Source organism: Perissodus microlepis, chromosome 18 (assembly GCF_051167445.1).
Source record: "Perissodus microlepis isolate ML-2025 ecotype Zambia chromosome 18, ASM5116744v1, whole genome shotgun sequence".
Classification (NCBI taxonomy): domain Eukaryota; kingdom Metazoa; phylum Chordata; class Actinopteri; order Cichliformes; family Cichlidae; genus Perissodus; species Perissodus microlepis.
In genome coordinates, this window is record NC_140478.1 from 8551748 (window position 1) to 8579683 (window position 27936).

At 40.1% G+C, this 27936-nt stretch overlaps 2 protein-coding genes across 4 annotated transcripts; both read right to left on the minus strand.

Annotated features, from left to right (window-relative positions):
* Positions 1-768: 768 nt before the first annotated feature.
* LOC146367201 (ETS-related transcription factor Elf-1-like) lies at positions 769-12351 on the minus strand. 3 transcript variants are annotated; one of them, XM_084913107.1, is made up of 8 exons: positions 12095-12351; positions 8134-8544; positions 7921-8038; positions 5000-5104; positions 4737-4877; positions 4573-4647; positions 4144-4339; positions 769-3032 (listed from the first exon to the last, which is right to left on the minus strand). In XM_084913107.1, exons 2-8 carry the CDS (start codon positions 8191-8193, stop codon positions 2414-2416), a joined length of 1314 nt encoding a protein of 437 aa, XP_084769233.1. In that variant the 5' UTR covers positions 8194-8544; positions 12095-12351; the 3' UTR covers positions 769-2413. The 3 variants fall into 3 exon arrangements, with proteins under 3 accessions (XP_084769233.1, XP_084769234.1, XP_084769235.1); XM_084913108.1 differs by having other exon boundaries at positions 9293-12351; XM_084913109.1 differs by lacking the exons at positions 7921-8038; positions 8134-8544; positions 12095-12351 and adding an exon at positions 7500-7817.
* A 5813-nt stretch (positions 12352-18164) lies between these two features.
* ednrba (endothelin receptor Ba) lies at positions 18165-26218 on the minus strand. Its single transcript, XM_084912985.1, has 9 exons — positions 26088-26218; positions 25899-25988; positions 24725-25201; positions 23836-23948; positions 22799-23003; positions 22043-22192; positions 21589-21722; positions 21384-21492; positions 18165-19068 (listed from the first exon to the last, which is right to left on the minus strand). Exons 3-9 carry the CDS (start codon positions 25136-25138, stop codon positions 18934-18936), a joined length of 1260 nt encoding a protein of 419 aa, XP_084769111.1. The 5' UTR covers positions 25139-25201; positions 25899-25988; positions 26088-26218; the 3' UTR covers positions 18165-18933.
* Positions 26219-27936: the final 1718 nt, after the last annotated feature.

Genomic DNA, 27936 nt, shown 5'->3' on the forward strand with positions numbered 1-27936 from the left:
TTCATGTTCTGCATACTTGATTCAAGTTGAATACATTCATTAGAAATAAATTTTAGATCAGAAATTATATAATAAAGACTGCATTGCAATGTACTACTGTCATTTTATTATATTACTATAACTCAGTTAGCTTTGCACAAAAATAGCTGGTATAGAAAAGTCCTCCAAAGAGCTACTTTACTTTGAATACATTTCAGAGCCTGTACTTTTCACTTCTACTTGAGTAAAGAAGTCAAATCAGTACTTTAACTTTTACTAGAGCACTTTTTAACAGAGGTATCTGCACTTCAGCCACCTCAGATTAGCACCATTGGTATGTTAAAAAGACTGGTGGTCGCCATTGCTACCCCTAAGCCACCTACAAGCTCCTCAATGGTATCAATTTGAAAAGCCTATGTGACATTTTTCTTCAGTTACTATGTTCACAAGATTTTCACAGAGCTTGACCTCTGACAAGGTAACAGAGATGCAAACTATGGTATCAGTTGGAAAAACCTACATCAGCTTGTTCAGTGTTAATGTGTTAAGCAAAAAAACAACTTCGCCAAATCAAAAATAGAATTAACACCTTTCTGACAACAGCAAAAAAAAAAAGAAAAACAAACTGATCGTGTCAGAATTCTGTAGAAGTAGTTCTGGCAGATCTGTATCATTGCATTAGGCCTTTACTAATAAAGCAGCAGTCGAATGCACTGCTCAAATGTGACATATACACTCGCCAAGCTATGTCTACTGATGCTCCGAGTCTTTCAAAGGTACAATGATGGATTTCACACAATGACAAATGTAAATTTATTTCATATAATAGACGATTAGCTTTAACATCACTGGACTGCATGAAAGCAAACACAATACAGCATAAAAAAACCCCCAAAAAAACAAGCTCCACCTCTCCTTCTGCTACAAGTTTACAACTCTATTAAGGTAAGACATTACCAGGACACACACTGAAAAGCAAGGGGCAAAAAAACCCAAAACAAACAAACATGGTTTAACAAAGTGAAAATAGTTCTGCATAAGAGTTCCCTGCAGGCACAGTTACTTTATAAGCATCTCTTTGCCAAGTTTAGCCTCTCAAAAAGCCAGCCTAACTTTCAGTCGTTTTTTTTTTTTTTTAATTTAGAGTGAGGTGAAGTTTGTAAGCCAGCTTCGTGAGCCTAGGCTAAGACCGGCCAAAGAGAAAATAATAAACTAACAATTTCACTTTTACTTCTTGCATAGAGTACATAATATGTGCAGCACAAAAATGCTTTATAAACCTGAGGGAAGGAAAAAAAATGGTATCAAAAGAACAAGTCAGGCGCTTTCACAGGTATACAGTACACAAAGATCAGCCAAAACATTAAAACCACCAGCCTGGTAATATGTAGGTCTGCTTTGTGCAGAGATGCCACTGCTGGCGCCTTCTGCAACGCTGAGCTCGATGCTAAACCCACGTGAATGCCAGCCAAACATTGCACTGTAACGAAATGTTCACTTCAGCCAGCACAGTGGTTTTAATGTTGAGGCCCTACGGTGCGTAATAGACGCATACAGATAGAGGATTCTGAGTTTAATATATGCACTCATATATGGATAGCTAGTGCACAAGAGAAAAGCTAAATAGTAGCACTGTCATTTTACAGGAGGCAGGGTGGCTACAAGGCCACTTCACTGGTGATTGTCAAGAAGAAAATAGAAAAAAAAGAGTCCCATGGTGTCGATAAACAAATAATAAACAGCGCAAGTGCTAAAGTACTACTTTGAAAAAAATAACAGTGATCCCTTGTTTTCAACATTTCACAATGCAGCAATCTTAAAAAACAACAACAACAATAATAATAACAATAACAATATGGAATGTTTTCCCTCATGATTACCAGGAATAGGATGGACTGACATCTTCAGGCACTTCAGAAGAAATATACAGCAGAGGTAAACATTAGTGCAAAGCCACTTTTAAGGCAAAGGAATGCTTCAGCACATGATAGCATAAAGACACAAAACTAAACAACGTAGGAGAAAGTGAGAGCAAAAGGCAGAGACGAAGGGCACAGTGTGGTGATAAGATAATTGCTTCCAGGACACTGGAGCTGAAGTGCAAGCAGAGAAAGTGTCTGCAGGCAGTGCAGAGAGGCCAGAGATTCCAGTGTATGTCTGTCTTTGGTGTTGGTTTAACAAAGGGCTACACAGAATGACAATAAGGCGAAATGATCAGATTTCAAAGCTGAGAAGGTAAACTGCTGTGAGATTTTGGTTCCTGTCAGCGCTGTGAGAAAGCACTGATCTGTACTTATGATCTAAAATAATATTCTACATCAAAAGTCCCTTTGTTTTTAAATCAGCATTGTCATAGCAAAGTGCAGCCCTGTAAGTGGTCCTGAGTCAGTGGAGTGTACAGGCATCTGTGTGTTCAATAGAAAGTGGGAACCTGTTATTTGTATTGGTCAGAGCTAATCAGAGGCATAAGCTGTGGAGTTTTTGGTCCTGGGTGCGACTTTTTCTCGGGCATCTCCGGCGCACCTTTTCTCCCTATGGCCACCTCGGCAGTGGCAGCGGCCTGCCGCTCGCACAGACTCCCCAGCAGCTGAGCCGTTTTGAAGACTGACGCATGACCGGCGGGTTTGAGAGACTGGACCTTTTGCAGGTTTTGGAGCGTGCGTAGCATCTCAGCTGACACGATAGGCAGATGCTGTTCCTGGATCAAACTGGAGCTGGTGGGACGCAGGACAGTGTCGCGCTGAGCTGAGGGCCTGGGAGCGGGCCTGGTGCGCTGTGAAGCGGGAGCGCGGCCGGAGACAGGGGACGATTTCTTTGGCGGTGGCTGAGAATCTTCCTGCTCCTCCGCTGAATGGTCACTAGACGATACGGTACTGTCAGAGTCGTCGCTCAAGCCTTCGTCGTTGACGCTGTTGTCATCGTGGTCCCCGTCGTCTTCCTCTTTGATGCCATCTCCATCGGTGATGTAAATCATGTCTTTGGGGAGAGAGGTGAACTGGTAAACGAGGCGCTGGCCTTCAACCTTATTCAGTATGCCTCTCTGGTAGTAGTACCTGCATGGAAAAAGCAGAAACCGACAGCTTTCAAACCTGCTACAGTTTTTAATTATTCACGTCTCATTTGTAAAATCTCAAATTAAAATGACAAAAAAACCTTTTGTTTTTTGTCAAAAATATATTTTTGACTCTTTATCGATGCATTTTAATCCTGTCTTACTGAATACAGAATACCGTTTTCTTGGTGTACTGTGATTAGGTTCCATACCTGCCCCTTTCTTACTAGCCTAGATTGGATAAACAGTTGCATTTACATACATAAATTAAAAGTTAAATGAGTTAAACTGGTTTAAAAATGAAAAAAGGTTAAATTAGTACTGACAAGCAGGATCAAACTCGAGTAGACTGTACAGTAAGCTTCCATTTGATTTTATTAAGCACTACTATTTATTAGACCTGTCATAAAAACAAGAAAACACAAATATTTTGAAATCTGCCAAAAGTTTGTTTAAAACTACAAATGATATTGTTACGTGTTAGACAAACAGCAAACTCAATTCACCTTTTTATACCCAAATTTGGGGCAACACACCGGACTTTTCTGAGAAGCCGGGAACGAATCAGGCATATTGCTCAAGCACTAAAACAATTTTTTATGTTCAGGAATGTAAGTAAATAAGCGTTATTTGGCATCTTAATCAAAAAGTAACAACATTGTGCTCTGTTGAAAATTCATGACTAACAACAATTATTGTATTTCAGCATTAAAAATATCATTTTTAATGCTTTAATGCTTGTGTGCTCATAGACTAACATTAAAACACAAACATTAAAAAATATTTTTGTTAATTAACAATACTGCTAATTTAGTGGTATTCTAATAAATTTGTTAAACATTGTAAACTGAATGATTACTTCACACTCTTAAATGTGCCATTACCTGTACAATGCCAAAGCTAGGAAACGTGTTAATGGCTGTTTATGTCTTTGCTTTCAAGTTGTGCTTAATAAAACCCCCGAGTTAAAATGTAGGAAAATTTGCATAAATGACCTTAAAAGGCACTTTTGACATCTATGATTGTTCATTATTATTATTATTTTTTTCAAATTACAGAGAGAGAAATTTCAAAGAACATTACAATTCTATCTGGGAGCTGCCGTGTTGTACCTGAGTGCTCTGCCCATTGTCTCATAATTCATATCTGGTTTGTTTTTGTGTTTGCCCCACAGCCTGGCCACTGCTTTTGAGTTGACCAGCTTGAAGATCCCCGCTTGAGGATTAGTCCATTTGATGTAACGAGGGCAGACTTGTCTATCTTGCAGCAACTCCATCAGGAACTGCCACAGGTAAAGGGTGTTTCCGCCTAAAGTGAACGAAAAAAGAAAAACAACAGATAAGATTTGGGTTAAATCACTTTGGTGAAGACCTACTTTCATAGCACGCTTCCCCAAAACAAGCACAGTTGCATAATTTTACTTGTGCAGAACTTGGTAGGGGTGAGGTGCACATACATTTATATCATTTCAGGTGCAGTCAGGTGACTTGTGCTGTGCTGTGCCTTTATAGGGAACAGGGTCTTGTTCTGTTTGACAATACCTTTGTTGTATTTGTCCTTCTTTACTGTAATTTCTGGCGTGGGAGACTCTGCTCTTCGATGTCGAGGTTTCCTGCCTGCACACACAGGCAGTCCAAAGTCAGTCACAAACATTTTACCCTCGAAATTCTACCCGTACAAGAAGCTGAGCAGGAAAGTTACTGACTTTTCTTTTTGGACCGCAGCTGCGACGCAGGCTTGTTTCTGTGCAACGACGACCACTCTGACTGATTGACAGTTCCCACAAGCTCCTCCCCCACAACAGGAGTAGTGATGACATCGCCAAGCGATGGTAAGAAGGTCTGCGCTGCAGGGGTTCAGAAACAGATTTGCTAAAAAAAAACAGCAGCACTGTAATGCCTAAAAATAAAATCTTGCACCGAAATAATCAGGAAACAGCATGCTCGAGGTGAACACAGCTGTGCTTACAGTAGTGTTCCAGGGAGAGGGTGTCAGCGCACTCCATGTTGAGTAACGAGTCAGGAGAGACAAGCGTCTCCATGGTCTCTTCCTCCCCACTTTCACATGGCTCCACTACAAAAAATAACAACCACAAAAAAATTATCAAAGAGTAAAACTTGTTTTTGTTGATGTAAAATTGGAGTGTGTCCAATGCAAATAGTTACAACTATACAACAGTGAGCTACTAAACAGCGTTTCCAGGTTCTCCTTAGTAACTGCAGATGTAGTTTCTATTTACAAGCTGTTAGGGTTTTTTTTTTCTTATTGTTGGGAGAGGGATCAAAAACTTTATTGAGGTAAAACTAAACAGGCAAAGTTTAGCAACAATTATAATGTTTAGAAAGTGGAAAGTGGGCATAAATGAATATGAACATCACGGCATTAAAAACAGACTGGACAGTTCTGTGGTAGAAGTCGATACATGTGCTTTTGGACACTTGAAATTGTTGTCGGTGAACTCAAGTCCTTTCTAGCCACAAAGGTTAAAACCACCATATATATATATATATATATATATATATATATATACATATATATACATATATACATATATACACATATATATACAAACCCTCAACATGTTAGCAAATTTTAGAAAGGCTTCCGCTCTCTGGTTCGAGCTTACTCTTATATAGGGCTTTTTTACTCTAGTAGAGCACTTTATACATATATGCCTCATTCACACAAGTATTTTTTTCTATGGCGAAGTGCATTCTGTCTAACATTCACACGCATTCATACTTAGCTGGACAGACAACAACTTCAGGTTCAGTATCTTGCACGAGGGTACTTTGACAACCAGACTGGAGCAGCCAGGAATCAAACTGTCAACCTTCCAATTAGTGGAAAACTACCTTCTGAGCTACAGTCACCTCTGTGACATGACAACAAAAACCAGCACATCTGCAAGGGCATCACTAACGCTGAGTCAGATAAACAGGTTTTGAAGGACAACATGATGACTAACAATTTTTGTTTCACCGAGACAATCCAGACAATGTTCTTCACATGTTACAACAGCGTGGATCACTAGTAAAAGAGGGTGGCTGTTAAACAGGCCCGTCTGCAGTCCAGACCCACTATCCATTAAAACATCTGAATACATTTTAAAATACAACACAGGCATCAAACTGCCGAAATCCTTTATCAAATTTCATTTTCCAAATAAAAAAAATGACAATAATATTTAGAGTGAATTCTAAACACTCCCAGAATGTTTACAGAGATTTTTAATGCATGAGTGATGCTTATATATACTATATATAACAGATGTATCTATTTTTGAGGGTAAATTATGAAAGACAACATTTTGAACTGCGTAATTCGCATTTGGTTATCCAAAGCTATTTTTTGAGCTGTACTGATGTGAATAATTTTGATGATGTTTATATGTATTTATTCATTTGCTTCCTTTTGCAGGGTAAAATATATTTAATGAGCAGAATGTAGCGTACTGCTTATGCTCAATCAAAGTCATGACTTAGTACACAAAGTTTATAGTTTATATGTGCTGCTTATGTGTGATGGCTGGATAAAAACAAACATCTGGCTTGTTTTTGCTATGCTGATTTCAGTTAAATAAAAAAAGGCTCACGTGACAGCAAATAATTGCACTCTGTTTTACACTTCCCTTCTTTTGGGAATGAAAAAAAGAAGAAGAAAAACACACAAAAACATTTAATTATTATGCAGATGCTACAAACTCTTCCAGTATTAGTTCACTTTCATTAATGTTCACATCAGTAGCAAATGAAGCCAATTCTATAATCAATTAAAAAAACAAAACTAGAATAGAAGTCCAAAGAATATTTGCCTCCAAAACACAGCCGGATGGAAGAGCACAGAGTAAGCTGGAATTCTTACAGACAACAAAGAGCTTAGTGAAGCTCTTGAGTAAACTCAATGACACTGAGTCTCGGTCACTGACTCCAAGCAGTTTGACCTCAAGTGCTTTCCGTCCAGGTAAATAACACTGACAGACTCATATTCGGGTGCTTGTTAGCTTCACAACGACGCTGTGCTGTCTAACAGCTTACATCTCCCCACGTGCATGTCCTCGAGGCTAAACATGATCAAAAGGGAATCTGCGTGTGTGTGTTTTTTTATGCGCATCTTGTTTGTGTGTGTTTGTGTGTGTGATGAGCTGCCCGTGAAGAAGCAGTGAGCTAGAAAACATCTGCTAGCTAACAGCTGCTTTGTCGTGGACTCGAAAACACTTTCTGCCGTCGGGAGAAGCAAACCCACAGCCTGTCACAACAAACCGCCACGTTTAGAGAAACATACGAGATGGGCTGCTGTCCCAAAACGGTTGTAACGTTCAAGTAAAGTGTCTGTAAATTATCCACAAGTGCTGCTGTTACTGTGAGCTAAAGTTAACCGAGCCTCCTCCTCGCCATGCGTCGATTCAGCTGCTCCCTCCAACCTGAACACTGACGGAAATATAACCCGACACGGCGATATCACTTACTTTTCAAATGTTCGTGTGAGGAACAAGCTATAGCATGTGTGCTGTAGCTCGCTTTGACCACGTCTACATCCTAATATGATTCATTTAACTGTTGTTTTCCCCCCCAGGAACAAGCCAGGAATGTTTTCTTTTTTTACTTCCTGAATTTCAGCGGAGGGTGGTCCATGTGCGCGAGGGGCAGAATACGCATGTGCAAAGCAAGGCTGTTTTTTTTCGAAACCGCGAATTACTTTTAATTTTTTAAAATAAAATTTGAATAGAAACTTTCGTTTTCTTTTTGTAAAGAAAAAAAAAGAATTGCACCGTGTCGCAGACGACAGGGGATCTTCTATCATGAAATGTGAGCCTGACAGGTAAAGAAAGGCTGAAGTGAGTGCGTATGTCTTCGTGTGTGTGTGTGTGTGTGTGTGTGTGTGCTGACCTTTGACCAGCTGCTGGTGATCCTGTGACTGTTCACACGCTAGACCTGTATATGAAAACAGGTGTGAATGTGGAACCTGCTCTACAATCACCGCAGGGCAATCTGTGAAACCCCCCAGCTGCAGGACACAAAAACGGCATGAAATTAGACGACATCAGAAGTTTGCCAGCAATTCCACACAAAGAAGTTCATCACTGTCTAGCTCTGACTCACCTGTGACATGTTAAAGTGGTCACTGGCAAAGTCAAAGATGAGCTCTGACTGTTGCAGCATGGCTGAATGTCCCAAAGCACGCGTACAAACTCTTAACTGGGCGAGGATAGCATCACAGCGTCCCCTTGAAGTCTGGTAAGAAGTGAAGAGGTCTGATGTGTTGTCGAATCAAGGCAGGTCCCGTTTCTGGAGACAATCCTTCCGATGAACACGCAGATAACTTGTCAGAGAACTTCCCCCTGGATGGGATGCAGCCTGCGTCCTTCCATGCAGCGAGGCTTGGTAGTGGTAGAGTGATGTGAGTGTAATTATTGACCAGAGATGCAGAGGCGTCACAGGAAGCACTCACCCGCTCACTCTGCACCGGCTCTCAATGAGGAAGTGCTAAACTGTCCTGTGGTCTGACTGAACCTGCCAGAGAAGAACAGAGAGGCACACACAAAAATATGTGGGTGAGGTGGGGGAGTTGAAGAGCTGTTAGAGTCAAAAACAAACACCATGACCACACCTGCAGACGCTAAAATTAGGCTTTGAACAATTTTACTTTTTTGGGCATTGCCGAACATTTATTTATTTATGTGTTTGAAATGTCTCTGGTCTCAGATGCAGAGAAATGAACATCGTAATTTGCTTCCCCCCTCTGTCACATATCTCATTCTTTTGCTCTTATCTGTCTTCTAAACTGGGCTAAACCAGCAACAGGAAGGAAGCGTTTGCAGTGAAATGTGTGTCTGGGCTGTGTGTGCGGTGTGAGTCGAGGGGGTTGGTTGGGTGGGTGACAACATCATGTCTTTGCACAATGTTCAGCTTTTGGCTTTCAGGGCCATTTTGTGCACATTCCTCACGACATGACCGTGAAGGGGACGTTTAGCACAAAATTGCAACCCCCCCACTCAACTCCTTTGCATTACTCCCTCTCATTCTCTCCTGGTTGCTTGTTTTTCTGTCCCTCCTCTTGTATCTGGCCATCACAACATTGTTAATTCCCTTGAATTCCTTCGTCTTCCCTTTGCTTCTAATGCCACCCCTTCTCTTCAGTCCTCGCTGTTTAATAATTCCCAAGTTTCGGTTAACCTTTAAGCGAATTTAGCAGTACAGCTGCCTCCTCCTGCAAAAATCTACCGTGGGCTCCGAACACTGTTGCCACTCCGTCACTTACCTTCAGCATCATTGTTCTGAAGATCATCCCAACATTTAGGTTTTGTGGCACTGTGACCAAATGGCTTCAAAGATAATCCATTCTAAACATTATAACCCTGTAAATCCTCTGTAACCTAAATAGTATCGCAGGTCCTTTTTTTTCTTTTTCCTTTTTAAATAGATGGAGAACGTGTGGGTTTTCTTTGTCTTGGTGTATGCGTGTGAGAGATAGAGGCAAAATATGTTTGGGTCAGTTATCACGCAGGAAGCACAGCTCAGTTAGGAGGCACCGCTTCCTGAGTTCCTGCGCCAAACCACTGCCAGCATGTCTTTGCCAGTAGTGGTCCTCTCATTTTCGATTTCCTGTGATGTTTGCAGCCACTTGGCACTCAATGATTTAGGTGGGACATTAGCGAACTGGGGGATAGTTTACTCCCAAAACTAAGAGAAGTTCAAGAAGAAGTCAGCAAGGAAAAGTAGTCATTTTTTGTTCATATGTAATATGTATCACTTGATGTTAGGGCTGGAACCAGCAGTTTAGTAACAAAAAATTAATATCACCAGTATCCCTCTGTGAATTGTAAAAAAAATTTTAGTACTGTGTTTTTCCTACAGTAAATCATACATGGTATGTTGTTGTGGATTTTTAATGACTGTGCCTGAGTTCATTTCAGTTCAATTCAATCCAAGTTTATTCATATAGGACCAAATTACAACCACAGTCACCTCAAGGCACTCTGTCCTGTAATTTAAGGACCCTACAGCATTAGAAAGAAATCCCAGCAATCATACAACCCCCTACTAGCAAGCACTTGGCAACACTGGAAACAAAAAACTCCCTTTTGACAGGAAGAAACCTCCGGCAATGAAGGGCAGCCATCTGGAACAACTGGATGAGGGGAAAGAGAAAAGAGAGCCCAAGAGACAGACTATGGTGGAAAGTGCCAGAGTTTAATAATATTTTAATTATTTGAATGCGTTAATTTTAGATTAAATGCACTCATCTCAGGGTGAGGAAAGAGGTGAGTGAAGAAGAAATGCTCATTACATCAAACCTGTAGGAACCACAAGTAAGCCTGCAGTGTGAGAACAGCAATAATATGATACTTTGAGGTCTGGATTTGACTGCGGTATCCTGTTTTATTATAGTGTTACGCCTTGGCAAAGTTACCAATACAAATTTTGTTATCAGATAGTTTTTTTATGCAAACACAATTGCAATAGCATTAAGCCTAATTTCAATATTATCTTAGAAGCTTGCTGTGTCTTTGATCACTAAGCCATCTAATGGTTGCATAGCATGTGCTGTTAACTTGTAAGATGACTAAATTAACAATTACTTTGAAAAATTATTTTCATATTTCATTGTTTATCACTAGACAGACATTTGTAGCACTCGGTGCTATAATTTTATACTGTAAATTAGCAGAATAACAGAGTAACAGTCTAAAATAATGCCATTTATAAATAACATGTCCATCGTGTTTAATACCATTTTAAGCAGAATAAATAGAGGTTAATGTCCTATTATGACATATATTAGTAATATAGTTGATGTAAGTTAATGTTTTTTTGATAATGGACATTTTAGTATACAATGTAGTTAATGGGGAGTTGAATTAGCCATTCTCTAACATATTTCAAGATGGTTTTATTTTCAAATTATTATTACTATGATTAGTTTTTTTTACTTTTTTTTTTTTTTGCCTTTTGTAGCCAAGCTAAACTGCATAATGAACATAACTAATAGCTTTTTTGTACGTCCTAACCTGCAAGTCTGCTCTGGTTATATAGCATGGCAAGTTGCCATGCTTGCGTAGTTCCAGTGAATACAAGTGCAAAGTACAAAACATGAAGACTGCAGCTTGCATTTTCTGTTCTATTGAAGTAAACAAGGCGGTGAAGTTTCACTCGTCACACCCCAACAGAACACATTAATAGAAACATTTGTCCCTTCCTCTCTTTATTTTTTTTTTTAGTAGTAGCCACCAGGGCCTTGCCTTTGTGCTGCCACATGTATACGTTCATTGTTACCGTGCCCTGCAGCCTGCAGTCTCTCACAGTATGTTGTGTTCATCAGCACTCTGGTCACATAGGTTTGTCTCTGTGGCCTCTGCACTGGGATCTGAGTCTGTGAAGTGGCTGCCAGGCCCCTAAGGACACTGATAAGCCCCCCGTAACATTCATTCCCCAGTTTACGTGTGTGTGTGCATGAGAGAGAGTCAGAGACTGAGATAGAAAGCGCGTGGGTGTGTTTGACAGAAAGGAGCAGTGTTATATATATGTGTGTGCGTGAACTAGGCCAGGCTGATAACAGCATGGTAAGAGAGGGAGCAGCTGATAAGCCCCTCTTGTTGCTTGGGGTAACCAGGCCTTGTTAAATGAACGCAGTAAAATATGGTCTGCCAGAGAACAGCAGAGGTGGTCGCAATACTGTTTTTACAACCTCCCTCGCGTGCAAACAAGTGAGTGGTTTAGCCGTCACTGAAAGTAAATCATTGGAAAGGTATTTCTTTCTTTCTTTCTTTCTTTCTTTCTTTCTTTCTTTCTTTCTTTCTTTCTTTCTATTAATCTACATTTTCTGGCACAGCATTTACAGAGAGTCAAACAGCCGCGCTCAAAACCCTACACTCTCTGAAAAGTACTTTCACTTTCTCTTCAGCACATGTCATGCAGCATACAGTCATACACCCAAACGTCTTCTAACATCTTCTTTTGTTATATTTAGTTCTTTTTTTCTTTTGGTCTTCTTTCTGTGTCTCCTTTCTATACTATACAGAGTAGTAGGCCTGTTGTATGGAATAAGAAGCAGTCTGCTTACCTTTGTGTTTACAGCTCGTGCCTGTATGTGACAGAGCAGCAGCTGCCTGCAAGATCCAAGAGGGAAACGGAAATTGTTCTCATTACTTTTGGCAAACACAGAACCTTCATCTGCTTACAGGCGTGGGATCAGTTCCCTCCTGTCAGTGTCTAGCCACCAGAGAGAGTGCGTCACGCAGACGTGAGATCACAGATCAGCGTAGATCATGGTGATTTTTTTTCTTCTTCTTTTTCTAGTCGTTGTCAGTTCACGCTTCCTCTTTTCTTTTTTCCAGAGAACTGAGCACCCTCCCCCCCCCACACCCCCAAACACACGCACCCCTCCCTCCCCTCCCATGCTGCGAGATCTCATTGGTTACCTGTGTTGTGAGTCAAGGTAACCCATAGTGACCATTGTCAGTGCAGAGCAAATGTAAACACGGGTGTATTTGCAATGTAAAGCAGCAGAGAGCCAAGCAACCAATCTGCAACAGCTGTGTGGACGCAGAGGGCATGTGTGTGTGTGCTGATGATATCACTAAATTTGACCTCAGATTATTATTAGTGTTACCTGTTGCTTTGTGCAGTTAATAATAACATCCCAGTGAAATGTAGTCTGAATAATAGAGTTTAAAAAAGGGGGTTGTTATAGCTACTCTGACTTTATCCAGTCCCAGACGCTCCCCAGTGGTTAAACTCAGCATCAGCAGCCTTCAAAATAAAAAACCTGATCCACATTTTCATTTCCTTCCCTCCCTTTCTTTTTGTTAATACACAACAACGGCAACGGAGACAGCTTGTAGCCTATAAATCTGTGAGTGAGGCTCACCATTGCTGGCAGTGTGTTTTCTCTTGAGGATGGCGGCCTTCTGCACCCAGTCCCACTGCCTGTGCCACTGCTTTCAAGATTGGAGACCCCATTCCATTTTACACAGTACAACTGCCTTCTTTAAATTAATTATTTATTTTCACATGTCAGGACATTTTATACCGTTCACAGGGCTGGGTTTGGTTGGACTGATAAGATGGAATAAATCAGGCCTCTCTTTCATTCCTTTATTTCTTTAGTCAGTTTCCCAACTTCTGCAACGGCGGGCAGCTTTGTGAGGAATGTGCTGGTTTGGCTGAAAAACGAGGTTCACTCCCATAGTGTTTTTGTAAAGTAGTAGAGCACACGATTTGATTATTACAATATGGGTTTGTGTTTATCTGTGTGAAAGACCGGGGAGGGGGGGGGGTCATTGTTATTGTCACTGACAGTTAATGCACTGAATCTCAAATATTGGGTTCAAGAAATGTTTCCATTGTTTTTGCTTCATTTTTTTGTTTGTTTTTAGGGGTGATGCACATTAGATTTTTAGGATTTTAAACAAGCACGACACCGACTGATTAAAAAAAGAACATGTTGACATTTTTAACTTAAGGAAAAACTAGCAAGAAAACCACGGACACATGAGCATGTATGCAGGAATGCAGCCTAAACATGGATATCCTCTGTTTTATTTCAAGCATTGCTCTTAAAATGCAGTGTATATATTACCCACAGTCCAGCTAGACTGCCAGTAGTTCATTTAGAGTTTAATGGACATATTAAGAGGGCTGGATAAGAGGCCGTATATTCCTTTTATTTAAAAGGAAGGTTATTTGATCCTCTTGTGGATCATATCAACATTAAATAACAAATGGAGACAGTCATTCACACATATGGTCCATTTAGAAAAAACAATTAAACTAACATGATTGTTTTTGAGAGGGAGCCGGAGTACTCGGAGAGAAATGTGAGGTGACAGTGCTAACCATACTGTATAGACTCAATTATGGTTTATAAATTGTAGCCCAGTGACCCCAGTATACTATATTTGCAGATTTATCTGATGTGAGCTGCGCACTGACAACTTTCACTTTTCCAGCATTTGGAATCCAACCTGCTCGCCATATGCGTATCTGTGACTGATGAATCGTTCTTTATCATGTACTCTAGCCCCATGGATTTGTCATCACGTTGTCAGACAAGCAAAAAAAAAAAAAAGAGGGGGGGGAGTGTGCTAATAGTGAGACACTGTGACACAACGCTTGAATGTCCCCTGATGTAGAACTGAGGAGGAAATAGAATGAAAGAAAAGCTCCAGAGTCCATGGAACGTCAGTCTGATGAATTCCTTCTGCTGGCCACGTCTGCTCACCTTCTGCCGCGTCTTCTGTTGCTCGGCGTGCTTGTGTTGTCTATGCATGTGCTCAAGTGTGTGACATGTGAAAGTGACTGATGAGTTGCGTTTTTGTGTCATTTATCAGCCATTCCTTGAAGTGCAAAGTCAGTGGTGTGCGACCAAAAGAGATATCAAATTTAAAAAAAGTGCAGAAAGCATTTTTGTTTTGTTTTTATGCACGTGCTTACTCACATATCTTCATTTTGTGTTCTCGCAGCCAGCACGGGGGTCTCGGTTTGCACTTGGTTTAACATTTTTCCCTTGAAGTACTTCCATGGCTCCAACTGCACACACGTTTTCACACTCACAACAAAAGCATATTTTCTTTGTTCTGCCCAAATGTTTGCAGAATCTGTACCAGACTGAAAGCTCTCCTCCCTGTGCTATAAATCCTGAATAAATATTAGATGACTAAGAAGGAGCCCAGCAAGACATATACATCAAGAAGTGTGAATACACCTTTAAATTATTAGACATCTGTCAGAAGCTGTGCATGACAGCTCTGGATGAAAATGCCTATATGGGTTCAAATGCTTGAAAAGTGCCAAGCAGTGATGTTTGGCATACTCTCAGGCCAGAATTTGCCAAAAAGCTTCTCTTCTCAAACATTTGAAAGTGAAGTCAAAACATCATGATCATATAAATGCTCCTAATTGTTTCTGAATGCAGTTCGCTGGCGCAGTCTTGCTGAACATGCTGTGTAAATATGCACAACGGCGAATGGAATTGGGTAGAAAAATGCAAAAGAATGTTTGGAGGGGGAAAAAAAGAACAGAGACGGACCAGATCAGATTTATTCACACCCCAGCCCTTGAGAGCCAGACTCGAAACAATAAAGTCTGCAATCCAACACACTGTGGAGAGAAAAGGACAAACTGCACTGGTATGTGTAGGTTTGATTATGATTATTTGGTGTCCACATTTACTCTGTATATGTGTGAAAGTATTTCATGAAGCTGTCTTTCTTGGAAATAAAGATGTTTAAGAATTTGCACGGAGGAACAACCACCTTGGCCTTATCTAATGGTTAAAAACAATCTGTCTTACAAACAAACACAACCACATTTATGTTGTCTGATCAACCTGAATATTATAAAACCTCTGGATCTGAAAAGTGAAACCACTATTTTAAAGCAGTCTTTCTCATAGCCAGTTGACGCAACTCAGTGTATAAAGAAAATGACCCCAATTCTTACTTTAGAACAGTAAACACATTTTCCTCAAGCTATTGGGTGATGGACTCAATAGCTTGTTTTAATTTGTAAGGGCTTTATCTTACAATGTACAGTAGCAATTCTTATTGCAAATTATGCACACATTTAGAGTGAAGAACATGATAAATCCTGATACACCTTAAAGCCATACTGTTTATGATGTAGTCCCTGTGACATCATCCATCTACGGCTAATGATGTCATCTTTAAGTCTGAGGTCATTAGCCGTTTCCGGGTCCAAACTTCGCTTCAGGTCCCAAAGTCAAACAAACACTGTGGCATCACTGAGAGCTACAAACTGTCTAAATTATTTTATCATTAATAAAATGATCAGCGTTGCTGTTCTACCAGGTGTAACAATTAAGTTTTCAGGCATCCATGAAAACAGAATTTATGAAATTTAGTTAGCAAGAAGTTAGCTCGCTAGTTTCTACCTAAACATGATATACCATGTTCTGACTGAGGGATTTCTGAAAAAATTAAAACGTACAGCTCTGCTATCACTTCCAACATAAATAAAGACAGGAAACTAAATAGCAGTGACATTTGTGGGGTTACTGATGTTGGGCTATGATGATGTGCTATGTGGTGGCTAGCTACACAGCTATGGTTAGCATAATAAAACACATTAGCACAGTGAAGCTGGAGGATGAACGCTTTTTTCCACTCAATAAAAGTTAACATGAGGGTTAGGGACAAATGCAATTGCATTTTAGGATGCTGTAAACAGATCAAACGTCAGTCAGGATAAGAACTGAGATAAACCATCCACAATACAAGGTTAGTCATTAATTTACTGTAATGACTGTAGTTACATCGTAAGGTTTTAAAACTGAGCTTTAAAATGAATAGTGGTAATAAAAACTGAAAGAGCTGACAGTGATCACTGCCTTTTTTTTAGGAGCGTGTTCAGATTAAATAGAACAAGATACAATGCAACATGTTAAAAACACAACACCTTAATAAAGGTAGAGTAGTTTGGACCTGGAAGCAGAGTTCATACGTCATCACTTAAAGACTGGATTGGTTGTAGAGTGTGTCAGGTTTGTTATTTTGACTGTCCCCTCCTTGATGTTTATTTGGATGAGCAAATGGTGGGAAATTATCAACTAATGCTATTGCTGGCTAGCAGCTTGGTTAGCGAGGTATTTTAAATAAAATGCTAATTTTGTTTAGAGCACAACAGGCTTAAATCAAAAAGTTTCTGGGTAAATTACTGGAGAAAGTTAAAAAACTAAATGGCCAACTCCTTAGTGTGTTATTTTGGAAAACTTATAAAACGTTATACCTGTTAGTCCTTTAAAATAGCCAGGTCTTAGATTACATATAACTTAGGGCCCCAGTTAAAAAATTTACCTATCTGTAATATATATGTATATATATACACACACACACACACACACACACACACACACACACACACACACACACACACACACACACACATAAGACGTTATGGTACAAGGTAAGGAGTATTAGAACTATATTTATGGCACTTCCATAGTAGCTTCATTCCCCCATCCACCCCCAGAAGCTGGAAGAATTTGTAAAAAGCCAACCAGCTAAAAAAGAAAAGCAATACATTACATTAAGCTATAGCTCACCAGGGAATATTCATATAGGCTTTTGTAAAGCTACACCTTTTTAGAACCCTTTTTGTACAAATGTAAAAAAAAATGTGTGGAAAGGATTCTTTTACCACTGGGCAGCACCAGACTACTTCTAATTTGACACATAAATCTACATTTACAGCTTTTCTTACAGCTTCTTGAACTACCAAAATAAACTTGCCTGGGTCAATAAATGAGTTGATTTTAAACAGTACTTTTGTGGTTTAATTATAGAATATTGGATAAGTAGCTCACTGAACAAAATTTGCTCTGTTATCCAAGTTGCGTAGGAGATTATTTAATTTTTTATTTTTTTTATGTAGCACTGATCTAGGAGGTGATCAATCACACCAGTAAGAGGGCCAGCATTATCCAAAACCAGATAAATCAGTTTACCCTCTGTTTGAAACAGATAAAAAAGTAATTCAGAGAGGAATGTACTGAATGTGATTATGTTCAGTTAGGGCTAGTTACAGGAGTGGTGGGTTTGATTTGATGTCAAACCACACTGGATTGTTTGAAGACTTGCTGGAGGAACAAAGGCAGAAAGGTTATGGCAGAGAGACGAGACAGGAATGTGCAGAGATAAGGTAGTAAAAAGTATGGGAGAGGACAAAGAAGTAGTAAAAAAGATGAGAAAAACAGACAAAAAAAGACAGTGATGGCAAGGAGAGTGGATAAAGAAATGAAACAAGGAAGGGTGGTGAGAGATCAGAGGACAGAGAGCTTCTTTGACAGCTAATGTGACATGCGTGACACTGGTTTAGCCTCAAGCAACATTCCCAGGTCAGAAATGTGTGTGTGTGTTTGTATGTGTGTGTTTGGGGCAAAGAAGTGGGGAGAAAAACAGAGAGATCACAGTAATGTTCTGTGTTGGCACTCGCCATCACATGATGCTGCCTGCTGTCACACTTAAATCGAGGCCACATGCTCAAACACCCTCCCACACACACTAACACACACACACTCCCACACACACACAGAATACACCATACACTTAGGCCAACAGCAGGCAGACCTAAAAAGAAATCTTTAAAAATTAATATAAAATAATTTACTGTTTTCTTTTTGTAATATAGTCATGATTTTATGTGTTATATTTATTGAAAAAAGAACCCCTACATCAAAGGTAAGGAGTCAAATTAAGATAATCAGGCACTAATATAATGACAAAACGCATAAAGCCTCAGGAACAGGCCAAGTATGGAACAATATGATACAATAGCTGACGGTATCACAGCTGAAGTCACACAGCGTCAGTAGTTTTGTTGCTAGTGAAAATACACAAAGAAAATACATTTCAAAGCATTAACAAGTATGCAAAAGCATGTAAAATGCTCATGTACATTCATTTTTACAGAAAAAACATGCAAAATCCCCAAATGGCTGTTTTACAAGATGCTGAAGTATGTAACAAATACACTACAATGCATACACTATCCAGGCTGCAAGCCTGGCAAGCTGTCTTAGCTTATCAACCCTTAACCCCCAATTTTACACAACATAGTTGAACTTTGCTCCTGTTCAATTCTCCATTTTTAATGTTATTCATGCCTGTATAAATTTGATACTTCCTATCCAAGAGTGCAGCTTTGGAGGCGTGCTGACACTTCATTCTTGGACAGAATGAGTGTGGCACTCCATGATAAGTGCTAAGAGTTTCAGGTTGGATTGAGTTGCAGTGAGAGCTGATTTCCGGCGGTATGTAATAGATCTTAAGAGTTTAAGGACACTTCATATTATGCTGTAGATAAAAACAAATGGGTCCCTGTCCTCATTTATGCAGGCATACTTCGATGTTTTTTGGTTGTTTCTCACTTCTGGGCCTCTCCTCAGGCTGTCGAGGACTTGTTGGTCATGCGAGAGTTGCTCTGTTCGGAGCCTCGGTCGCTGACTTTAAGCTTCATGCACGACTGCTTTTCGTCCATTAACATCTCTGTCGTTACGCACCAGGAGCACAGACAGGACTAAAGAAGAAAAGAAACTGTGAGGCTTAGGCTGCGAGAAAAGAGGAAGAGTGTGAACACTGTTCGCACTTTGACAAAATAGTGACTGATTCTTACAGCCTTTTTTTGTTGCAGCCTTAGAAATATTTCATCACTGTAAGAAATAAGCTTATTCTCTTTTTGTTGTATCACTACTACTTTCTTTATGGTAGAGCTAAAGCCAGCAGCTAGTTAGCTTGGCACAGAAATTTAAGCCTTGTCTAGAAATAGTCCAAGTTAGTAAAAGTTAAGAAAAATTTCTGGGCCCAAACACTGAGGCGTCACTGAGAGTTAAAATCACTAAATGCTCTTTCATCTCCAATAAAATGATCAGTGTAGCCATCCTTCTAGTGGAAGGTTAGGCAGAGCAGGTTTCCACTTAAATATGAAATAACATTTGCTGAATGCATTTTTTTCTGAAAAAAAAAAATTAAAACGCACACCTGTATAACATTGGAAGTAAACAAAGGCAGAAAAATCAACATGAACATCATTCAGAGGGTTTGTGAAGTTGGGTTAGTTGATATATAATAGTGTGCTAGCTGGTGGCTAGCCTTAGAGCTATGGTTAAGCTAAAATAAATACAATACTACCGTAAAGATGTAGCATGAGGATTAAACTATTTTCAGTAAAAGTTCATACTGAGGATATCTGGTGGGCTGAGACAAACAGCATCATATGGCAGTAAGAAGAGGCCAAAAATGACTATAAATCAGCCTAGGGGTTGATATGTAATCACTTAACTAAGGCTACGTTCACACTGCAGGTCTTAATGCTCAGTTCCAATTTTTTGATCAAATCCGATTTTTTTGTCTGCTTGTTCACACTACAAATAAAATGTGACAGGAAACGCGCTCTAGTGTGAACCCTCAAAGCGGCCCGCATGCGCAAAAGAAGACGTCACACACAACGCGCTCTGTTTAGACCCAGACCAAACAGTATTGTTTGACTGATGACCCTTAATATAAAGACTTCGGACTTTACGTTTCCCAATTTGTGCTTTAAGTTATTTTGTTATTTACATAATAATGTAAATAACCTAATAATTATCCTTATTGCTGTTTTAGAGGAGCGGTGCTTCAAAGGATAGTTGCAGATTTCTGTCAGAATCTGCAGATTATACAGTACAAAAAAAATATTCACGTTTCTCCAACGTTTTCTTCCCAACAGTTTCACTAACATCTACGCTGGATGGCCAGGAAGCGTTCGCGATGTCTTATCGGGTGCTTCGCCGGAGCTGATAATTGGCGTCTGTCTCGTGTCAGTGATGTAAAAGATGGATTTAATGCGACTTGACCATTCAAACAGCAGTCGTTTGCTAAAACATCGGATATGTATCGGATTCAGTACCACATACGAAAGTGACCCAGATCGGATTTGAAAATATCGGATTTGTGCCGTTCACACTGTCATACCATGATTGGATATGGGTCGCATAGGGTCAAAAAAATCGGATTTGATGCGCTTTCGCCTGCAGTGTGAACGTAGCCTAACAGATGGCTTAATTTTGTGTTGTAAAGACAAAACCCTGTGTCCACACGGGGAGCGATTAGTTCATTGTGCATTGCTTTCGAGCTGATGGTCGATTGGCTATGATGTAGTGATCACTGGTATCCTAAGGCCCTTTTCCATTTGTACTTACTCAGATCAGGTTTTTTCAGGGTTTTCCATTAAGTGATAGTACCTGGTATCAGGTACTAAAATGGTACCTGCTCAGATGGAGTTCAAAGCGATCTGACCAGGTACTAAAATGTGACATCGTCAGACTGCATGCCACCGAATGGCTGGTCAGTTCTGAGAGAGTCTCGTTCACAGAAATCAAAACTGCCATTTTTGATATCCGACATCGAGGGAATTGGTTACAAAAAGCAACTCCCACGAGTCTGACGAAAAGCCCCAGATCGAGCAGGAGGTATATTGTTGCTTCGGTGTCCGCCTTTGTTGTAGCGTTCGTGTTATGGGAGGCTCGGCCGCGTTGCTATAATGATAACCATGGTACTAGATTGTAATGGAAAACCAGGTGATCCAAGTTGAGTCCATCTGAGTAGGTACTATTGGAAAAGGGGCTCTGCACACTCATTGGTAGTTGCTTCAGTTGCTTGTCTCTATGTTGAGAATATTTTATTTCGGGACCTGCCTACTTTGAGGTACCAGAATCTTTTTTGCCTTTAGTCACTTCACATTTCAGAAGTCAATGTGAATCACTTCCTGTGTGGATGCAGTTTAACACCAATAAACAAAATACATTAGCACAATAACCAAAAAGTAAAGCCTTTTTTGAGTGAGTTACACTTTACCCTGAAGCAGTTCTTGAAGCGCTTGCTGACCATGTAGAGGGCGATGGGGTTGATACAGGAGTTGACAGATGCCATGTTGATGCCAATGTAGTCCAACACCAAAAAGAAACTAAAATATGTCACAGTGGCATATTAGTCTTCCACTTCACACTGTCTTTGGGGCAAGTTTTTTATCTACTAAATTATCATGACTTCCCCTCCATACCTGAGCAATTCACACCGGTTTGGATCTTTTTCGTCATAGATGGTGAGCTTCAGGATACGGCTGAGGTGGAGAGGCAGCCAGCACAGAGCAAAGACTAAAACCAGACAAAACACTGTCTTCGCCACCTCCCTCCGCTGAACACACACAAAAACACATAAATTACAGTTTGGCACTGAAGTAGCTGTGGTGAAACTTAAGCCTTAAAGGAATTAGGCATCATTGGAAACATGTTTTCCCCTCAAAATGTAAAACATTTGTTATCAGGAATCAAATTGAATTCAGTAGGAAATGGGAGTTGCAAATTAGGCAGAAAACAGTGCAGAACATTACTTTAATAGCATTGTCTGTTTATCGTCCTATTACATTAGGAAAAATATCACTTTAACTCAACTAAATATGTCGTCAGCAGTCAACAACAAACAGGCCTAATAAAGTGAGTTTTCCCCAATCCTACCTGTTTTAAATGGTCGCTGAGCGCAATCTGCACGCCATTCTTCTTCCTCAGCATCTCACAGGTCATCAGGGTGTAGAAAATGGCAGTGCAGGCCAACGGCAGGCAGAAATACACACTGAACAGCCACCAGTCCTTTGCTGATTTATAAAACTGCACAGAGAATATAGCAGGACTGCACTGGATTAGGCACAAACATCTGTGCTGGAAATCTTTAGTTAAAGGTGAAGTATGGAAGAAGCAGATGGAGTTTAATGGTGTGTAACCACGGTCTGACCTGGTTGACTCTAGGGTGTGTTTCAAGTTGCTGTTGACATGGTTTTACAAATCAATTTATCATAAGACCCCAGTGGGAATAAATGTATTATTCTTTTTACATGAAGATAGACGAATGTAATGGCAAATACATTATATTAATCCATTAGCTATTACGCTACACATAATCAACCGCTGCAGTGTTTTCTGTCACCCAAGTGGGGGATGTTCTAATTCTTATGATCCATGACTTTTTTTCTTTTTGACAGTGTTTCATTTCTGGGAACTCTTCCTAACCCCGATCTAGCGGGGAAGCTGTCACAGTCTGATTACGAGTGCTTGTGGTTTTAAGTGTACATATAAGCGTATGCACACACATGTACACATTCACCTCTGCGTCTGTCCATATAAGCATGTGTTATATGACATACAGCTATGTCAACACGTACTATTTTTCTGCACAGCGAACCACAGGCCTTTAAAAGTCGGTGTGTTACAGCTCACCCTCATGAATTCGGTTTTCTGCACGGGGTGCAGCAAGCAGATCCTCAAATGTTCTCCTTTGTAGTTCATGGTGATCATGTCGAAGGCTATCGCCTCTGGCACAGCCAGGATGATGGATATTATCCAGATGAGCGCTATCTCGATAGCCATCCATTTTGGAACTCCGATCCCTTTGATACGGCTCCATGAGGCCACGGCACGATACCTGGAAGATGCGTGACATGTGGAGTCAGTTAGTTAAAGGAAGAGTTTGATGGCTCGGGAAATGTACTTAGTCGCATTTTTATTGAGAGGCAGCTCATAAGATGGCTATCACTGGTATATTTACATGGTGACTTCATTGTACAATAAAGCAATTATAAAAAAATATATAACTCATCTGTTTAAAATGTATTTATTCTTAAAGTTTTGCATTAGAAGTGCATGACTAATGCAGCTATAGCCACATGCTTCCTGTTAGCCTTACCTCAGGTAGGTCCACCACTAAACTGGATCTCTCAACCACATTTTTAGTGTTTATCATTTTTAACAGAAATACAGTGGCTTCCTGTGTAGTTAAGTGATCTACCCATTAGCTCTGTGCTTAGCACTGTCTGTATCTGTATGACACACAAATATGTTTGCAGCTTGCTCACATGAACTTGCTTACTTGTAATGGCAAAAATGCTAAACCTGAGGCTTCCAAACAATAGTCAAGAAACCATCACCATGGTGACTACGATACAGTGTGACATAAGTTACTGTTTTAATTCTTTCGCTTTTGCAATTTAAAAGAAAAATTGTGGATTTATCACCAAGGTGTCTTTCATACACTTTTTTTTTTGTTTTGGTTTATTTGCGCCCTTTTTATGTTCACCGTTCAATAATGGCATTAACAAAATGTCAGTTTACTAATTCATTAAAGTTGACAGCAGCCAGTGGGAACAAGAGCAAAAGTGAGGATACAAAGTCACTGCTTTTTAATTGCAGTTGCGGCATTGAAAAAAAACAAAAAACAAGCAAAGATTGTTGTTCATTTGCCATGGCTTCATGCTTACCTGTCAATACTCAACGCACACAGACTCAGCACTGTAATCCCCACTGAGGATTTCTGCACAAATGGCACCAGCTTGCACAGAGTCACCCCGAATGGCCAATCCTCCGCCAGGAGCTGTATAGAGAGAGAAAGAGTTGATGACAGACTTAAACCATGGTAGGAAAGGAAGCAAATTTACTATCCCCCATTTTTACTCAGCCTCAGGCATCCAGTGCAGGCCAGGCATGTGTGAACCTGAACTTATCGTTCTTTTCTTGCCAGGTTTAACATTTTGGTCTTTTCCTTAAAACCACGAGTCCTGTTTGCCTCGGTTTAAACTCCAGGCATTGTGACCCAGTGAGAACACTCTCAGAGAAGAAGAAAACTCTGCTAAGCATGAAAGATATGGAACCTTTCATGCTGTCTTTGGATGGGTGTCTGGAATGTGATTGAAAACCTATTAAAATCAGATGTGGACATGTTTCTCTCCGTACCACCCCATCTGTCCTGTCTTTGCTATAGTATGCGGCTGTGACCAGTTGTTTTAACATGCTTGCCCCCTTACCCAAATATACAGACGCTCTTGGTTCTGTCTCTCTCACTCACTCACTCACTCACACAAAAGGAGCCCAACAGATTAAAACATACCAGAGACATAAGGGGATATGGAGGGGCTCAGAATCCAGTAAGGTAATAACATTTTGAAAATTATGTGGAAGCCTGCTTTTACAAGCATGTGTGTGTATGTGTGTTCATGAGTTTAATAGGAATATTTGAGTACTTGTCTGGGATGTAGCTAAATATTTGTGCATGACCTCACAAAGTTACAGTTAAGTAAAAAGAATGTTAAGCAGCTCATGCTTTCCTATGACTTAAGTACTGTTCCTATGCTATTCTGCAGTTTTTCTCACCTTATAAACATTAATGGGAATGGCGATGATGATATGCAGCAGGTCTCCAAGTGCCAGGCTGCCGATCAGTATATTTGGCCCGTTATGCATACACTTATTCTTATAGATGATCCTCAGAAGAGTGGAATTCCCAATAATACCGACAACGAAAACCAGGCAGGACACCACTGTGTTGATGTACTTGAAAGTGTCTCGGATTTCTGTGGGTCCGGTGCACATGGGTGGCAGGCGGCGGCGGGGCATGGTGCTGTTGGGCCGCACCGCACCCTGCACATCTCGTTCCACGAGCCCTAGTTTCTGGGTAACGGTGAGAGGCTCCTGGGGCACTTGTTTCTTTGGCTCCAGCTGTCCACTGGCCACAAGTATGTGGACTGCCAAAGCGAGTAACTCCAAGCAGAGGAGATGAGTCCTCATCCTTTGATTTTGACTGTGGCTTTTATCCAACAAACGGCCTGCAGCTGATCTTCTTTAGAGCTCCTGGAACACAGATTAGAAATACTGTGAACAGGCCTGGTGTTGAACTACAGCAGCAGATCTTAGACTTTTTCTGGCATTCAGAAGCTGAAAACAGTTTGCACTCCACACCCCTCAAGTTTTTCTTTGATCAGAAATTAATTTTAAAAAATGTGTGTGTGTGTGTTTTAAATTCCCCCTAAAAAAAAAAAACCCTTAATGAATTAATAATTCAAATAATTTTTACTTCATATTTTTCATCTGGCACCCCAACTTCAGGGGCTCTGCACCCTACCAGTGGGGCCACACCACATTTTAACTTTGGCTAAAGGATCATTTTTATTTCCATTTTTTTTTCTTTGAGAGAGAGAATAAGGCAGAGTTTTTATTTCAGCTTTCCTTTGTATCTAATGTAGAAGGATGTCAAAGTCCCCTTAGATTCAAAAATGCCTTTTGGTTAGTTTCACTTCTCGTGGATGTTTGTGCATCATTGTACTAAATGTTCGGGGGTAAATTACAAGGCTGTTTTTAGAATTCCTACCCTGAACAAGGAAAATACAACTGTTAGAATATTCAATTAACAACGGATGAGTGAAAGAAGACATAAATACACTAAGGCTGTATGTTTCCCCCTTTTTATTGATTAAACAGTTAATTTAACACAGTCCCTAAATGAGTCAGTTAATGCTCTCCAGTTGCTCTTGTTAAAGTTCTTACTTACCAAACTCTGAAGTGGGAATTCTCCGATATCTGCGCCTCTTAGTTTAAAGTTCCTCAGTAACTCTCAGGCTCTCAGAACAGAGAACATTTCCTAAAGCAGAGGAATATTGTTCCAACAGTGACAGTTCAGTCATCTCCAACAGCAGCAGTCCTCTCTGTCACTGGGGCCAAAGTTAATGAAAAAACTTACACTTGTGTGACTCAGTGGCTCCAGTCAGCAGTTCTACTGGTGCTCTCCTCTCCAGTACTGGCTGCTGAGTCTGGGTGTTCACAGTCTCAAGAGTCTGCAGGGTTGATCCCTGCCCCCCTCCTCCACACCCCGCAACCCCCAACCCCTCCTCTTTTTATTTAGAGGAGGGAGTGAGGGAAGATAGGCAGGATGTTCATGTTATTCATCAAAGTGCACCAGCATTAATGAAAGAAACGTGGTAAAATCAGTTCACAGGAGTGAACTGTTCACGCTGTGGTTTTGTGGTAGTTTATGTCTCACAATAAAAAATACATTTATTAGGATTCCTACAGAAGTTCACCATCACAGTTTTATCTGGCCTGTTTAAATGATTTCCCCTGTAACTGTGCAAGTTATCAATATCTGACATGAAGGTATTTCATTTAATATATGTCCCCAACAGTTATATTCCTGTCATACTATCAGACAGCTAAGAGTCTGCACACAAACTCCAAAAAATGGTTCCATGAGTCTCAAAATTTCACCTGTGAAATTTGTTGAGAACTGCCACACACGTTTACACATAATAAAGTAATTTAGTGTCCAAAACAAAGTATTTTAATATCAGTTTGAAATATAAGATCAGTAGTTCTATGTTTTAAGTTAAATTGTGTCACATTTAAACACCATCCTGATGGGTCGAGGGTAAAGATGAGATAAAGATGTTGCTAGTAGTCTTTTAAAACCACTGTCTGTATGACACCTTTTGATACCAGTCTTGATATTGCCACCATGGGCCAACTTCCATCTGTGAAAAATTCCCAGAGTTCCTTGGAGTGGCCACATGAGACCTAAAGCAAGTTGTTCCACATTGACTCGCACATTAAAATGTACAAATGTAGAGTGTTAAAAAGTATTTAGTTCTGATATTGTACCCCTTTCATAATTTTTTGTGGCTCAGCCGTTTGGATTTTGTTAAAGGATAAAGTTGAAGGTGTGGCTGCTTTGATTGACATGTTTTTGTTGATAGACATACTAGGCCTTACTTCCACTTACACGACTCACTCAACATGACTTCTTGACCTTGTTTATGGTGTTTGTGGCTTTCGGAGCATTTTCATGTAATTACATGTAATTATATGGTAAGTAATGTGACTTGCTGTAAGGCACAGACCGTGTGAGAAGCTTGTGCTCCAGTTTTAGTGGTTGAAACTATTATTTTTTTAAATTTGTCTGTTTAAGTAGCTACTTATCAGTTATGTGCATCTGTGTGTCGCTCCCACCCAAACCCTCCATCCTATGCTGATATCAGCCCATTTGCACCGGCTGTTTTTGCTTTTTCTCTTTAACAAGGATAAACATGTTATGTCACTCCTCCACTTCTTTATTAATTTCTGGAAAAAAATAATAATAATAATAAACTTTATTTATAAAGCACACTTAAAAACCAAGGGTATGCCAAGGTGCTTAACAAGTAAGATAGAGAATAGGATCTGGTTAAATATTGATTCAGTGATACTCTGTGTGAAGTGAACATGAGAGTAACTGACAATTATTGGATAAGTCTCAATTTTTAAGATGTTAGAGGGACCGTGGTAAATAGAAAATACACTCACTTTCACATATCCTTAGTTGGTATGCTGAATGTTAAAGTTCATGACAAAATTCTTGTTTGGAAAGGTTGCAGAGAGAAAGCCTCTAAAAAAGTGTTACATTTGAATAAAAACACAAAACTTGTAGAACAATTTACTTTGGACAGACGAGGCCAAAGTGGATATTTGGCCACAATGCACAGTGGCACGTTTTGTGCATATCAGCACAAGCACCTCATACCATCTGTCAAGCACGGTGGTGGAGGGCTGATGATTTG

What these genes read in the sequence shown, in the direction of transcription:
- LOC146367201 (XM_084913107.1), bottom strand. Translation starts at nt 8,193, where the DNA reads ATGCTGCAACAGTCAGAGCTCATCTTTGACTTTGCCAGTGACCACTTT. An exon ending in CCTCTCCCTGGAACACTACT is followed by an intron (nt 4,878 to 4,999) that starts GTAAGCACAGCT and finishes GAACCCCTGCAG; the next exon opens with CGCAGACCTTCTTACCATCG. An exon ending in GCTGCGGTCCAAAAAGAAAA is followed by an intron (nt 4,648 to 4,736) that starts GTCAGTAACTTT and finishes CTGTGTGTGCAG; the next exon opens with GCAGGAAACCTCGACATCGA.
- ednrba (XM_084912985.1), bottom strand. Translation starts at nt 25,138, where the DNA reads ATGAGGACTCATCTCCTCTGCTTGGAGTTACTCGCTTTGGCAGTCCAC. An exon ending in AACCGGTGTGAATTGCTCAG is followed by an intron (nt 21,493 to 21,588) that starts GTATGGAGGGGA and finishes GACATATTTTAG; the next exon opens with TTTCTTTTTGGTGTTGGACT. An exon ending in GCTTCAAGAACTGCTTCAGG is followed by an intron (nt 19,069 to 21,383) that starts GTAAAGTGTAAC and finishes TTTCTTCTTTAG; the next exon opens with TCCTGTCTGTGCTCCTGGTG.